The 16,507-nt window shown below is 38.7% G+C and overlaps 1 protein-coding gene across 2 annotated transcripts in view; it reads right to left on the bottom strand.

Moving 5' to 3' along the window:
• CDH13 (cadherin 13) overlaps window positions 1-16,507 on the bottom strand; it is a 441,187-nt gene that overhangs the window by 19,271 nt on the left and 405,409 nt on the right. For both annotated transcript variants that reach the window (XM_058813426.1, XM_058813425.1), the window contains exon 11: window positions 10,077-10,219. In XM_058813426.1, the coding sequence (XP_058669409.1) occupies window positions 10,077-10,219 (143 nt within the window). The remainder of the gene's footprint in view (window positions 1-10,076; window positions 10,220-16,507) is intronic.

The raw sequence follows: 16,507 nt of genomic DNA, 5'->3' as shown, positions 1-16,507 counted from the left end.
GTGACAAACCAGCCCTGGTGGCCCTGGGGGAGCTGGGCAGGCTGAGTTTGCCCGCTGGGAGCAGCACCTCACCTCCAGGGCTGAGCCAGGAGCTGACAGGCGGCAATAACCTGCAGAGGTGAGCCTGGCTGAGCCAGCCACACGCTGCCTGCAGCCCAGCAGCTCCTTTGGCACCTTGGGAAAATCACCTCAGACTTTTCTGAGTGCACATTTCGTCCTTTACTGTGCCTGGCACTGAAATGCTGCACTCATGGGTTGTTTATTCCTTTTTTTTTTTTTTCTGGTTTAGCACAGGGAAGTGTGATCCCTGCACTTCCCTGAGCAGAACAGTCTTACAAGTTGTGAGTTCTACAGAGCTCTACAACAAGGCAAAAATGGAGTTGCATCTCTTTCTTTATAAGGTTTCTTTAGGATAAACTGTTTATTTAAGAAATGACACCTAAATAATTTATATTTTAAACCTAATAACTAACTACTTGACACTCACCATGTGGACTTTTTTATTTAAACTATTCAAACCTATGAGAAAGAAGGTGAAGAAGAAGGTAAATATGAAGGATCAGTCTCTACTTTTAAACTCCTATTTTGTTTTATGTCTAATACTATATTCTAAAACTTTAAAGTTTTCTACTGTGTGATATTACACACTTCAATTCAAACTACACACTCATAATAGTTCTATTATTTAATTTTACGGCTTTAGGTCAAATGCAGTAGGGGGTCAGTGTCTGTCAGTACAGAAAGTCTAAAATTCTCAGTGACCAGGTGTCACAGACATCTTTTATGAAAAATCCTTTCCTTAAGATTTTTCCTCCTGAGAAGCTGGGAGGCCTCAGGAACAAAATGCAAACAATGGTTATCTGCTGCTGTGGAATGCAACAGGTGCATCTGGGATTGGTCTCATTTAATTGTTTTTAATTAATGGCCAATCACAGTCAGCTGGCTCAGACAGAGAGCCTGAGACAGAGCCTTTGTTATCATTCTTTCTTTTTCTATTCATAGCCAGCCTTCTGATGAAATCCTTTCTTCTATTATTTTAGTATAGTTTTAATATAATATCTATCATAAAATCATAAATCAAGCCTTCTGAAACAGGGAGTCAGATCCTCATTTCTTCCCTCATCCTCAGACCCCTGTGAACACGGTCCCAACCCACATAAACCCTTCCCAGATGGATTTGGGGGCTGCAGTTAACCCCTGCAGCACCAGGGCAGGGTCCCACAGCATTTCCAGCTCAGCCCTTCAGCACAGCCCACAGCAGCCCCATAACCCAGGCTTTTCAAAGGAAACCCACAGCACATTGTAATAAACTGAATTATTGCTGTGCTGGGAGAGCATCCCAAGGCAGAAACAAGCACCCCATGGTCTGGATCTGATAAACTGCTGCCTGCAGCAGAATGCAATTAGTCCTTTCAATAACAAATGTTACTGACGGTGACACTTCATCTGTTTCCTGAGAGCAGAAATGCATCACAAAGGCTGAATGTTCATCCTTCTCCAGCCCTGCCCTCCCTTCTCATCTCACACTTTGTCATCAGCAGGGTTAGGCTTGAGTTCTTTTCAATGAAAAAGAAACTATTTTTCACTTTTTATTGGACTAATTGAATTTACAGAAAGACTCCCATACGTTTTTTGTTCTTGATATATTATTAAGTAAAGTCATACTGCAGAATGGATGAAAAGACATTCTGGTATTTGAAATATGATCATAAAAGCCAGTCTTTCATGCACTTAATTAAACTGCTGTCTTTAATTTTGAATGCATTATTTCCACACTGGACTGATAATGTCTTATGTGCTGCCCTTCTTATCTTTCTCTGAAGTCAGTAATATTAAAATCTGCCTTTTGAAATGAAGAAGCCAACAGATTTATGGATGTCCTGCTACTTTGTCACACACAGATATGGCTGTGTTCTCCCTGTTGTGCAAATGTTTCACTCTTTGTATGGTTCAGAACTTGGGCAAATATTACAGATAAAAAAAAAAAGAGTGAAAGGAAATTGCTTCTGTCCATTTCAATGACTTATTCTCTGCTTGGTTTATTTATAATGATTTAAACAAAAATCTTTCATTGATTTATGAAGACCTCCAAAAGAAAAGCAAGCAAATGTCAGGGTCATAAACTGGAGCTTGTTAACACACGTCATAAAAATGTAACACGAAATGAATCAAGCAAAAATGGCCACAACTCATCCACTGGGAATATGTGACTTTCATAAATTTGATGGTATTATGCTGTTGAAATAATTTAAAATCCCATGATCTCCAGACGCCTTTGATTTTGAAAGGAAAGTTACCCATAGAATATTTTCATTCTGAAGTAAAACTGTTAATTTGCATTACCAAACCTTGTGGCTGAGAGCAGAATTAATGAGCAGAGCAGGACCTAAAGGGTCCAACAATCCTGGGGAGAAGCTTTTCCAGCGAGCTGTGATCCCAATTGCCACTGAGCAGAACTGGCCATCCCTCCTGAGGATGAACATTTAAATACTTGGGTGCCTTTCGAGCCCAAATAGAGAAAGAAAGAGAGAATTCCAAACTCCCAGAAGTGGCACATCTGGGAATACACCATGGCCATCATAGGAGTGAAACAGCATCACTGGTTTGGGTAAAAGCTGCTGAAACAGAGATTGAAGGATGGAGAATTTCACAGTGAAACAAAGTGGAAACTTGGTGGTGAACTGAGTCTCCAATGCAAGGGGCTGTAACCAGGAAATGTGGATTTTAAACTGGATTTTATTGCTGCCAGCATAAATGACCATGTTGCTACCACCAGTTGAAAAATTAGTTTGAAAATAAGTGTTATAGAAAAAGATACTTTGTTTACTTTTAATGATTGAATCCTAATGAAAAGATGCACAGAATAATATCAGAATTATTAAAGTCACACAAATTACACACTGCTCCTCAAACATGAACAGTGCTTCTCATGCTCTCTAGTGATGCTGCTCTGAGAAGCTCAACACAAATTTCTGTCTCATCCCTCACATGGGGTTTTTTCCCCGCCATATGGTGTTGCTGTGCTCAGAGAATCTGTGTGAGCTCGGAGCTTTGGCAGGGATCCCTGCAGACAGTTCTGTGCTCGGGGGGAGCTCAGCTCATGGCTCAGCCAGAGCAAACGGAACCAGGGCAGGGGAGACGCCAAAATTTGGGTGAGCTGCTCACACAACTGCTCTACTCAAACCATGTGCTGATATTTTGTCCCAAATTCCCCATGAATTCAAATTTCCTGTGCATTTTCCATCTATATTAACATATGGATGATTTGTAAAACATATAAAATAGAAAAATAAAATAAAATATTAATAATAAATAATATTTTAATATTTATATTAATATTAATATATCATAAATATATTATTAAATATAGATATTGACTATATAAAGTGAAATATAAAATATATAAAAGAAAAATTATATATTACACATTTATATATAATACATAAAAATATATTATCTATAGTAAATATATAAAAAGATAGTAAATATAATATATAACATAAAATAAATATAATATATAATATATATTATATAATATAATATATAATATATAATATATAATATATAATATATAATATATAATATATAATATATAATATATAATATATAATATATAATATATATTATATAATAGATAATATATATTATATAATAGATAATAGATAATTAAATATAATCGAAAAGAAATATAATATAGGAAATGTATAATGAATATATAAATATGTATTATATATTTTACATATAATATATAATACAGAATGTATATTTATATATTCATTAAAATGAATATATATGTATTATATATTTTATATACTATATATAGTAAATATAGAATATATATTATATATTCTATACTTCTTATATAATATATATTATATACTATATACTATATATAGTAAATATAGAATATATTTACTGAAAATATATAAATAAACAAATATTTATATATCTATATATAGTTTATATATATTATTATATATTATAATAGAAGTTTATATTTTATTTATATTATAATATGAGTTTATATATGTATATATTTAGATATAATCTATGAAATAGATATTATATAAATTATATAGAAAATATATAAAATAAAAAATATCTGCATGTTTAAAAAATATCAGGACACCTGTAATGCTGTTGGCTTCTTCTAAAGTTCCAACCCTTCATTTATCCCCTCAAATAAAACATGCAGCTCCTGTTTGTGAGTAATTACATTTCAGAAGAGCCCAGCTCTCTCAGCATCTCCAATTGCTACTGACATCTGCCATCCGTCTTAAATACTGTTTTCAGCATTCCCATTTCTTTTTCCAATCATGAGTCCATGATGACAAATTAAAACAATATTTTGTGTGCAATTCATATTTTACTGAAATGTAAAATGGCAAGAAAAGGATGAGTCTTCAATTTATTTTCTCTTCTCAATTAATACAGCAATTAAGATAAGGGGGATAAAACTGGCTTAATTGGGTTGCCATGGTAACTAATTGCCTGATTTCTTCAAAAATAGCGTGGTTTAGGTGGAATCAATCTGTGGTAATTGAATTATGTGCATCATGGAGAGAGGAGACAGGTTAGATACATGTCAGGAGAAGTTCTAATTGCACAGTGCCGCAATTCTCTTTGTTATCCAGCTTTTCCTGGGTGCTGTGTGTTACTGCTCATCACACAGAGGACAGAATACAAAGTTTTCTTTCCAATGATTAGCAGTGCCAAGACATGCACAATAAATTGGATTCAGGATTGCTTGGGTTCAGCTGCTCCTTGGAAACACAGGCAAAAGTGAGAAAAAACTAGACCCTGATTCACCATTTCTTCCTTTTGCTCAGGAAAAGTGAGGCAGTGCCACAGCTCACGAGTGCAGCTCGTGAGTGCAGCCCACAGCAAAGTCCAAGTTGCTTTTTGCTTAAACTGCCAGTGTAGCTCAAGGCAAACCCTGAACTCACAGCTAAAATTACTTCTAATGATATTTATTTCTTTGTTTAATGCAGCTGAAGTTCTATTCCCAAATTTTGCCTCAGTAGCTCCCTGGTGACAGGAATGACAGGGAGGGAATGTGGAATGCTCACACTGCATCAGACTCACTGGGAGAATATTTCTCTTTAGGTGGGGCCCCACTGGGATGGCATCCAACCACCCCCAAAAAAAGTGGAATCCAACCTCACTTTGCATTTAACCCAACCAGCAAGATTAGTGTGTCTTTATTTGTCACCAGGTGACAAATAATGGACTACATAGGTGGGTTTTCTATGGGTCAAGCAACCAAAAATACCCAAAGATTTTGTTTTTAAAGAGATAGAAAAAGGCTACACAATGGGATATTAATTGCACCAAAAAAAGAGTGATTCTTGTATAAATAAGATAAATCTGGGGATAAATTATTATTCATTCCTCTAAAAGGAAATGGAGAAATGAATTTTATCTTTTAAAGATTTCACAGATTTTCCAGGTATTTTTCAGCTTCACCTCCAGCCATGGTTTTCTCCTCCCTCACTTTTTCTAGATTGTGACTCAAACTCTCAGAATTCAGGGAAAAGGAAAAAAAAGACCTTTCCTGGAGAGGTGCTAGCATGGCGGAATGAGAAAAACACGCAGGTGCTCTGCTTTGTGATCCTCATCCCAAATTCAGTGAGCAATGGGCTCTGCAGGATGGCACCACAGAGCACATTCGGAAGCTCTGTTCCACACAGGTTTCTCAAACCCAAAAGATTTCTCCTCTCATGGAATGAGCAAAATCCCTTTTGGCAGAAAAGCTCCCAATAATGCTGTGATGCTGCATGGGGTTCAGGGATTGGAGTGCCAAATAAAATGATCACCATTGTTGGCACTTTTGTTAATTTAATGAAACCTCTGATGTTTCCCAAGTTTGCATATACCTGAATTTGCCCCATTATCAGCTCATTCTCAGATTAAACACAGTTCATGACACTTTAATGTGTTAACTCTGTTGCATGGTATTTCCTACCAGGGTTTAATTTCTTCTTTAATAGGCCAGAGACTCTGTGGTCACACAGGTCTTTAATAAAAAGTTTTCAAATTCTAAAGACACTAAGTTGACCTTTTACTGAAATCAAATGTACTGAGAAAATTGGGATATTTCTTCCAAAAAGTCCTTTTCAAAGTGTAATGCACCCCTATAAAAGGTCAAAATTTATTATCAATAAATTAACAGTGTTTCCATCAAATTTGCTGTTACACATTGTTTCAAGTGTGTTTGGGAAGATACAGGAACTGTTTGGATCAGGAATAACATAATTCATACTTTACCACCTTTAGCTGCAGTTAATTTGATAATGCTGAGAAATAATATCATAAAGGTCAGAAAGAATCTCATAAAGAGCCAGCTTATTTCCTGCAGTGGAGTGACTCCATTTTCTGTGTCCCTTTCATTGTTCCTGTCCTACTGGTAAAGTGATATCCCCAAAAAAGATAAAGATGTGACAGGTTTATACAAAGAAACACCAAGCACAAAGCTCCAGGTTTTACTTGTGACAGAAATATCCAACTCTTTACAGATAAAAAAGAAAAAATAAAATGCCCTGGCACTTGCTCCCTGCACTGAAGTGTAATAACTAGGAGTCAGATGGAACTGGTGATAGATTCTCCACTGACATCAGCAAAAGGGGATGGAAAAAGGAGAAAGGAGAAAGGAAAAGGGAGAAAGGAAAAAGGAAGAAGGAAAAAGGATCACTGTGGGGTTTGTTTGCAGCTGTCTGCACTCCTCCCCCAGGACAGCACTCAAATGTAAGGTTATTTTATAAAGGGGTGAGCATGGAACACAGGGGGACAACAGAACCTTTTCTGTAAGCAGGTAAATGCTATGAACTCTAATTAATATTTGTATTTATGTTTTAGAATATGGCTCATGCACTTCAGCAATGGCTAAGACAAAAGGTTTTAGATTATTTTAGAGTTATTCACTATAAATTCTGTTAAAGATGATCACACGTCTTGCAGTGCCTGGGAGCTGCTGTGTGTGCCAGTTCCCAGTGCTGGGCAGTGCCCTGGGCATCACCTGAGCTCTCTGGATTTCCAGGACAGGGAAGGAAAGCCTGATAAAATCAACTTTCCCATTGCCTGTGCCATCTCAGATTTGACTGAGAGATGAGCTGAGAGGCCAAAGGAAATAAAAACCTCCACTGAATGCTTTTGCAAAAAGAGTTTCTGCTAAAGTATTTCTTTTTTTCCTCTCCTTCCTTTTCACCACAAGTCAGTTAGCCCAAGCAAATGACTTGCTCTATTGGAAATGCCTCTAAATTTTCACTTTATTGCCCTGTTTCATTTGGCAGTTCTTAATCCTGCTCTTGGCTGCCCGCTCACTGAGAAGTCCCAGGCATTTTCACTGGCTTTAGACAGGCTCCACTTATTAACCTGAAGAGAGAGGTCTGCAGCCCATGGACAATGCTGCTCTAAGGAGGTGCAGATAGTTCTGTTCAATCTGATTTTTCCCCCTTTTCAGTTAACACAACCTTCTTTTAGAGTCCTGAACTAATTCTGTATTCATTTCATAGCATTTTCCCACAATTTGGTTTCTCATCTATTGAAATATTTCAAGTTGGACATTAGCCCTGATGGCTTCAGAGATAAAGTGGTTTCCCAGCAGTGCTAGATCAAAGTGCCAGCCTGGAAACAAATTTGGGAACACTTCCCAGGGATGCTGTCAGTCCCAGCTGTCCCTGCAGGGGCAAGGCAGAGCCCAACCTGCTGAGATCAACCCCCAGACCTCCCTGGCTGCTTTAGCCAGAGTCATTCATCCAGGCCAGCAGGAAATTTTCCCGCTTCCCAGCCCATCTCTAACTTGAATTTGCTCCCCAAGCTGCCTGGTAATTAATGCAGAGGTGATGCAGGGCACAAGGTTAATATCAGCTAATTAAGTTCTGCTGTTTATTCCCACTGCCACGTGTGGCAGGGCTGCTGATGGCAGGAAAAGATCATTATTAACCCCTTAGCATGACAGTCCTGAGTGCACACGTGTGGTTTGTGATCATTGCATTCACAGGAGTCAATAATGCTGGAGAAGATGAACTCCTGCACTGACAGAGTCACAAATAAACACAATTACAGGGGCTGCAATCAGGTGCTGCCTCAGAATCCCAAGTGAACAGGATTCCTTTGCTCTGCTGTCCAGCACAGCTTCCCTTTCTCTCATTTATCCTCAATAGAAAAAAAAAAATCTGAGAATTAAAAGCAGTGAAGTTCTGGGTTTAGAATAAACGAGCAAGGCCTAAGTTGTACATAAAGGTGTTCCCAAAAATCCACATTACTCAGGCTGGTTCCCACAGCCAAGAACACTCATGTCCTTTCTCCATCTATTCTCTGTGACAATATCTGACTTCACCTTTAAAACACAACTTTGTCCTTTGGGTAACCCCTCAGTAATACCCCAAATTTTTACTTTCATGGTGAGATGACATTTCCCAGTGCACCTGATTTTGAGATGCATTAAAAATAGAAAAAAAAAATCCAATAGCAAGCAAAAGACAGAAATATGTTTAGTGCTACATTTTCCCCCAGAAATTTCCTAAGGAAAATATGTATATTAATATATAAGTAAATCATCTCCTCAGCAGATTTTTTTTTTTCTCTTATACTTAAGGCGATATTTTCTTTCTCCTGTCAGGCCCTGCAAATGTTCCCGGAGTCATGTGCTTATAAAAATGTAGAATTACTCTCTCAAAAAGAGCATTTTACAATTCATCACCAGAGCTAAACCAGCTGCAGCTGTGAAAAAGTGTTAGCATATTAGCTGTTATATTACAGGCAAATCTTTTATTTATTTTGTGCCTTTAGCTCAGGAGATTTGAAACCTTCAAGATTTGCTCTTTCTTCCTCTGCTCCAGAGTCACTCTCTGGATTTTCCTTAGATAGCTCAATTTGGATTCTGTTTGACAGGAGGAACTTTAGTACACACAATATGCAAAAACTGTTCCTTTTTAACAAGGAGTTTAGTTGTGTTTTTATTGTCACTGTCATTGTAGTGAATAGATTATAATCCAGCATATCAAGGATGAGCTGTTATTGGTATTTAAGTGCCTCAGGCACGCTGACTGCTCAAATATTGTGAAGAAATTAACTCTGATTAGGAAGATTTATCACATTTCCAAGAATGTTTCTAGACTAATTACACCTAGCATTAAGACATCAGTGTAGGAATAAATCTGTAAGGTTTAAAGCTAAATTAAAGCTGTTATAAATTTGTAAGTTTCAAGTTAATTCCTCTTTGCAAGTTTCAAGTTAATTCCTCTTTCTTCTGGTTTCTAAAATGGTCTCCAATACATTTAGGTGGCCACAGAGAAGTGATGCAGAACCTGGTTAATTTTACACGTGTGATGCCTTGTGAGGGCTGAGCTGGAGCAGAGGCTGGGCAGAGTTAATGAATAAAGCAGGGATTTATTAAAAGGATCTCCTCAATGGATCCACCTTGGACAGCACAAGAGCTCAGCCAGGGCTGCACCCAAGGTGAACCAAAATGGCCCCAAAATGAACCCAGGATGAACCAAAATGGTCCCAAAATGAACCCAGGATGAACCAAAATGGCCCCAAAATGAACCCAGGATGACCCAAAATGGCCCCAAAATGAACCCAGGATGACCCAAAATGGCCCCAAAATGAACCCAGGATGAACCAAAATGGTCCCAAAATGAACCCAGGATGAACCAAAATGGCCCCAAAATGAACCCAGGATGACCCAAAATGGCCCCAAAATGCTCGAGCGCTCCCGGGGTCTCTCCCTGGGATCAGCTCTGCTCCATTTGCACCTTGCAGTTCATTGTCCCATTGCAGCTTTAGCCCCTGCAGTCCCACCCTGCTTGTTTTTCTCTCTCCAGCCCACGGTGTTTGTGCTCCTGGGCTGAGATTTGGATCATTTGTCCTTGGTGCCCAGCTGGAGCAGGAATTGTTTTGTGTCCCTGCTCTGTGCACAGAGCTCAGCATCCCCTGATGTGAGCCCAGACCCACACACTAAAGCAGCACAGAATGGGAAAAACAGAAAAGCCAAACCTGAGGCATCACTTGCAGCGTTCAGAACAGAGCATTTCAAGCAGGAAATTCAGGATTTTGCCCGAGGGGTCACTCACCACTGTCGATGGCCAGGAACAGAGCAGTGTAGATGTTGTTGTGCACGAAGGGAGATTCCCTGTCCAGCACTGCCGTGGTGCCAACGGTGCCGTTGGTGGGGTTGATTTCCAGCCACCCTGCTGGGTCCTTGTACACTGAATACCTGAACAAAAGGGCAGAAGTTGTTAGCAAATTATAGATCTGAACGTCAAAGAAATGCATTGCTGCAAAGGAATCTGTCTGGGCACTCACTGGCTTCCACAGTGGATCTCTTCATATTGCAAAAACACAATTTAAGCTTGTGCCCTGCCTTACAGACAGTTCAGTGTTGTTAGAGGTTTGAGTCAATTCCTTTGGATATATATATATTTGTCCCAAAGTTTAGCAGAGAAATCAATATTTAGGATATTATATAAGACCTGTTTCCTAGTGCTGTGTTATACAGCCAGAACACTTCCAACAGCCTCTGCACCCGCACTCACCTCATGAATCCTGTCCCAGGATCCTCTTTCCAGACTCCAAATTCCAGTTGGACTAGAAGCTGTATTTTTAATTTATGTTTGAGAGGTTCTATTTTCTTTTTTCTTACCATTATTTATTTTGGGTGAGCTGGAAATGCGCTAAATTGTGGGGAATGGTGGCAGAAGAGACAGACAATGAATTCACCAGGTCAGGGGGAGGTGGTTACACCCAGCCCTGTTTGCACACTCTTGTTCTGCACTCTGGGATCTGGAGCTTCCTCCTTCTGTTGATTAAATTCAGACATATCCACGTTGCCTCAGTCACAGTTTGGGAATGCTGTCTCCAAGATGCCCCAATATGAAATTCCCTGGTGTGCTTTTTTTCCTTTAATCAGCACAAATACTCAGCCCCCAAAACTGGAAATGTTTAGAGAGATTGGGGAGTGTACACACCAGGAACTTCCCTGAGCTTGACTGAAGCAATAAATATAAGAATGTTCATGATTAGGGCCTAACTCTATACAAAATTAAATATATTAAGTAAAGAACAATCCAGAGCTGAACTAACTGATACCAATTCCCTCTCCAATTAAATGTGTTTATATTTTAAACAAAAACTCCAATCATATAATCAATACCTGGGATAATAACCTGTTTATCTTTTTTGTAGTGAATTGTTATAGGTCATAAACCACCATACAACCTTTTATAGACATTTTAAATTACCAGTAATTGACATGGAACCTGTTATTGTTTAATGAGTCTGTGCCAAGGCAGTGCCTCACAGTTACATTCACCTGGAAGTGAATTCACCTGAAAGTTCTGTGTGATAATGTTGCAAAAAAATATTAAAATTATCACTGCAAATATGAGGGAATAAGAAAAAACAAGACATTATTGAGGGGGTAAAAAAAGGTACAATTAAATAAAATTTCAGCCTCTAACAAAGTGCTGACAGACAGCCCTGCCCAGGCTGCTGCTTTTTACCACAACTTTGCTTCAGGCTTGAAAAATGGAATTTCCTGGGGGCTGCTGAGCCTGACTGTGGTGCACAGGAATATTCAGGCAGAGTGAACATCAAAACTTCAGCATATACAGCCAGGAAAAATTACACACCTTTATGAGCTCTTATGATGTTAAAATAAGTTAAAGAGCAGATCTGGCAACCAGAAACTTTTGGAATTTATGCAGAAAAAGAGATAAATAAGGAAAATAGTTGGCTTATTTATGCTGGCATAAAAAAGTAACTCAGAGTTTCACCACTGGCTTCCCCAGGAGCAGAAATTATCCCCTAGGGAATGTGTGGGAAAGAATCAAAGGAAAGCATTAGTGCACAGTGAGATCTTCCATAAACCCAACACGTCCTTCCTCCTAATAGCCATTTAAACATTAATCAATACCTCAGCTTTATCTTCCACAAAAATGAGTGCCTGCAACAGGAACAATGCAGATCATTTCATTTCACTTCTTTGTTTCTTCTTTTATTGTTGTTTTTATAACTTTGCAACAAAGGTATGCACAGAAATATGGAACAAGGGCAGCCTAAACAATTCCTAGTCTATTGTAAAATTGCAAATTCTCAATTAACCCCGAAACCATTTCAGAAGATTCAACACTTCTAAAGTAATGAGAATGTAAAATGGATTGTATTATCTTCCCTGATTGCTCTACAAAGCACTGTTGGCTGTGCAAATAAAAACCTGGATTGTATAACCTGTGATTTGGCACAGGATATTGAGAAAGTAGCACTTCGTCTTTCCCACCACATTTTTACTTATTGTAAGAGCATATTGCAGCACATTTGATTGGTTTTTGTTCCATTTTTTGAGGGCTCTGCTAGCAAAGGTTTAGAATGGACCCATCATAAAAACTATGATAAAAATAGAAGTTTTGAATGCAAAGATTCACTTTTGACTTGGGTGGGATCTGATTGCACAGCAGCTTTTAAAATCAGACTATTTTTTAGGTGGTTAAACATGAACTTTTCTAGATGTACCTGCTGTATCTGCAGTCCTGAGCACAGTGATGTATCAGATGTACACAGAGCTGTGCTCTCTGCTGTGCCAATTACTCCTTGGTTTGCTTTTATTCTGCTTTGCAGCAGTGCTGCTCATGGAGTTTGTTTCATTTTGGGTTTTTTTTCCTTTTACTTTTAAACTGCGCCAACAGCTCCCAGCTCCCAAGGGCTTGTGTGACGAGATGGAAGGGAAAGAGGGTGTGACACATTCTGACTGTGACCTCCTTGCTCTGGGTTCACGTCCTGGGGCTGTCTCAGCCAGGTATTGCAAAGAGAGCAGCAAAAGCAGCTCCCTCAGCCTGGAAATTGTCTGCTCCAATGTTCCAGTGCACACCCGGAACACAGAGCTCCAAAGAGACACAGAGAGGTTGTGGACGCACAGCAGAGGACAAATCAAAATTTGTACTTGGTGCAGAACTAAAATAGAATAGCAGATATATGGAAATTATTTAAAATTTACGAACAGCTTTGCATCAAGGCTGGTTGAAAAATCATGAGGCACCACCCCTGGGAAAAGTTCAGTTTTTTGGGAGAGGCTGGTGCAGCAATTACAGCACAAATATCACACCCAGAGAAGCAGTGGTGCTTCTCAGAGAAAGATAAAAAACCATCCCAAAATATAAGTGCAACATTAAAAACCTGGATGAGAACTCTATTGTGCTCTACATAGGGATGACATAATGCAGAGTTTTAGAGATCAGCCTGCTTCCCATGGAGCTCCCTCTTCTCCACTGTGCTCTCATTACCTTTTGCCTGCACTAATTAGGGCAGCATATGGCACCAGGAGGAGCAGAAAGGGAACCTTATTGCAGCACAGCAATTCTCCAGCTGAACCACACTCCACACTCATTACTGGGGACACACTGCAGTTTTTCTGCTTTTTGGCCATGAGATAACAAAGGTGTTCCTGCTCCCAGGCTGGATTAAAAGCTCTGGGGAGGGCAAAAACCATATATATATACACATATACACATATACCTATATACATATATATATACACACAAACATATATATATATATATATATATATACACATATATATATATATATAAAAATAATATATGTATGTATGTATGCTGGGAATGTACATATATATGTATATATATTTCAAAATATATTTATGTATAATATATTTAGATATATTATACATATATATATATATATATATATATATATATATATATATATGTACATTCCCAGCCTTACACAGCTGGCTCTCAAATTCCTGTCCCATGTGAAAATAAAACAATAACAACAATTCTCTAATGTATATTATAGTAATGTCACTATGCTGACATTTGATTTTGTAAAGATCATTTTTATACAGTTTCCAAGATTTTGTTGTTTAGGGTTTTTATTTTTCTTGGGTGTTTTTTGGTGTGTGGTTTTTTTGGTTGGTTTTTTTTTTTTTGTTTTGTTTTGTTTTTTTGTTTTGGGGGTTTTTGGGTTTGTTTGTTTGTTTATTGTTTTTAATTTTAAAATGTTTGTAGCATTAAAGCCATTGGAAGAATGCTGTTGGAGCAGTTGGGGTGACATCCCTACCCATGGCAGGGGGGCTGCAATGAGATGATCTTTAAGAGCTCTTCCAACCCAAACCATTCTGTTATTCTGTGATTCATTTATTTTTTTTCCAGATACTGAAAACCAATGTGGATTAATCAAATGTATTAATTACGAGGTGCAGGTGAATACAGAGGTTTGGATTCCATTTATTACTCAGATATAAAACCACTGCCCAGATATAAAAACCCTTCCCAAACAGGGAACGGTGTGCAGGCTGTGTCTCTCTGCAGTCAAGGTTTGCTCCTGTTTGCATCTGCAGAAAACCATGCACCCATCTCCCCCATCTCACCTAAAATATTCCTCATCTCAGCTTTGTTTTGTTTGCCACATCAGGGATTTAACAGGCTGGCTTTCATCACAATCCTGAATCTCCAATGATACCATCAAAACAGATTGAAAAATCAGATGAAATTCAGTTTGCAGTCCCCCGCCACTGAGAAATGTCAAATGAGAAAATGGTCGACTAATTAGTTATTTGTGTGGAGAAATAATGGTGTAAACCCCTTGATGAGCATGAAGAAAGTAACAGGAGAGTCATTGCAACTCGAATAATAAAATAAATCCAATCACAAAACCAACAACAATTAATCAAATCAAAATAATAAAACTATTAATGAGGTGGTTAAATAAAATGTTCTGGAAATGAAAATATTTTTCATTATTGTTGAACAGTCTTTCAAACATTTCTCTGTGCTGAAACCTAATTTTCTCTCTTTTTTTTTTCCTTTGGGGCAAAAAACCCTCAAGAAGCTGAGGTGTAAAAAGAAAAAAAGTAAAAAATCCACAAACTCATTTATGTATGTTTTAATCAGAAGTGATTAGGGCTATGGTTAAATGAAGCCAGAGGCCATAACTATCAGAATTATTCCTAAAGCTAGGGAATAATACACCATATCTGGGACTAACACACTGGTATAATCAGGTTGTTACTGTTAGAATAATTGTCAACACATGCAAATCACTAAAAGTTTTCTCATTGTAGCAATTGTGCCTCCAAAGCTAATCAGCATCAGATGAGCTTCGGGGTCTTTTACAAACTACCCAGAGAAGGATTTTGGCAGCAAAACTCTATCAAAGTTTCTGCTCATCCCTGTTCTTTGTGCCTGTGCTCCCACTGCAAACCCATTTGCTGCCCAAGAACTGCCCTGGTAGCTCTTGAAAAATGGAGAAAGTTTTAAAATCCAGCAGTGAGATGTCAGTATTGAGCACAGCTGGGAAGCAGAGCATTTTCCAGCTTCTCCAGTTCTTTTTTTCCCCCTAAGAGATGGGCAGACAGGAGCTGGAAGTGGCTTGGGCTGGGAAGTTTTAATCGGTCAGGATCAATAGAGCTGTGCTGGACTGTGGCAAGGATTGCTCTGGCAGCTCCAGGGAGCCCGAGCTGTGCCCTGGATGATAGCAGAGTCCCACAGGAACCCCTGGCCTGGAAACAGCTCCCAAAACAGCTCCCAAAAGGGCAGGGCAGGGCAGAGCAGCACTGTCCACATCCTAATCCTGCAGCAAATATGGATCCAAACACATCCGAATGTGCACCCAAACATATCCCAGCCCTGGATACCCCTGACTCTGGAACTCATCTCTTCAAGAATATTGATCCAAATATGGATCCAAACATACCCAAATATGTACCCAAACTTATCCCAGCCCTGGGTGACTCTGGAACTCATCTCTTCAAGAATATGGATCCAAATATGGATCCAAACACACCCAAATGTGCACCCAAACACATCCCAGCCCTGGCCACATTGACTCTGGGACTCATCTCTTCAAGAATCCAAATATGGATCCAAATATGGATCCAAACGCACCCAAATGTGCACCCAAACATATCCCAGCCCTGGATACCCCTGACTCTGGAACTCACCTCTTCAAGAATCCAAATATGGACCCAAACACTCCCAAATATGTACCCAAACCTATCCCAGCCCCAGGAAGTACATAGTGTATTTGAAACAAGCTGGGGAAAAAAACCCTCAAAATCCTAATTTAAAACTTATTACTAGTCAGGACTAAATGTGCTTTTTCTTCACATTATCAGGTGGTAATATAATTTTTCCTTGGAAATGATGCACTCTCATTATTAACCATGTTACTGAATCTCTCACCTCCCCTTTCCTTTTCTTGTTATTGATGTTACAAGGCTGGAAAGTGGTTTTTTCTTGATGAGTATTAATTTTATTTTCTACTTGATATCCATTGCATTCAGTGCACACAATTACAGTGCCCTGGGAATTGAATGTATTTAATCTCCTAAAATTCTGTTATGCCCAAGTTACTTTGTGCTGTTTAACCCTGGTTGGATACCCAGGTGTTAAATTTCTCTCACCCTTTTCCCTCGTCTTTTGGGATCTGAATGTTTTGCCCGCCACCTTCAATGCAGTCCCAGAGCATCACTGTGAGGTGAATTTTAATG

The sequence above is a fragment of the Ammospiza caudacuta genome, chromosome 13 (assembly GCF_027887145.1).
Source record: "Ammospiza caudacuta isolate bAmmCau1 chromosome 13, bAmmCau1.pri, whole genome shotgun sequence".
Taxonomy (NCBI): domain Eukaryota; kingdom Metazoa; phylum Chordata; class Aves; order Passeriformes; family Passerellidae; genus Ammospiza; species Ammospiza caudacuta.
The sequence above is the reverse complement of the archived record's forward strand: the minus strand, read 5'-3'. Positions and strand labels throughout refer to the sequence as shown.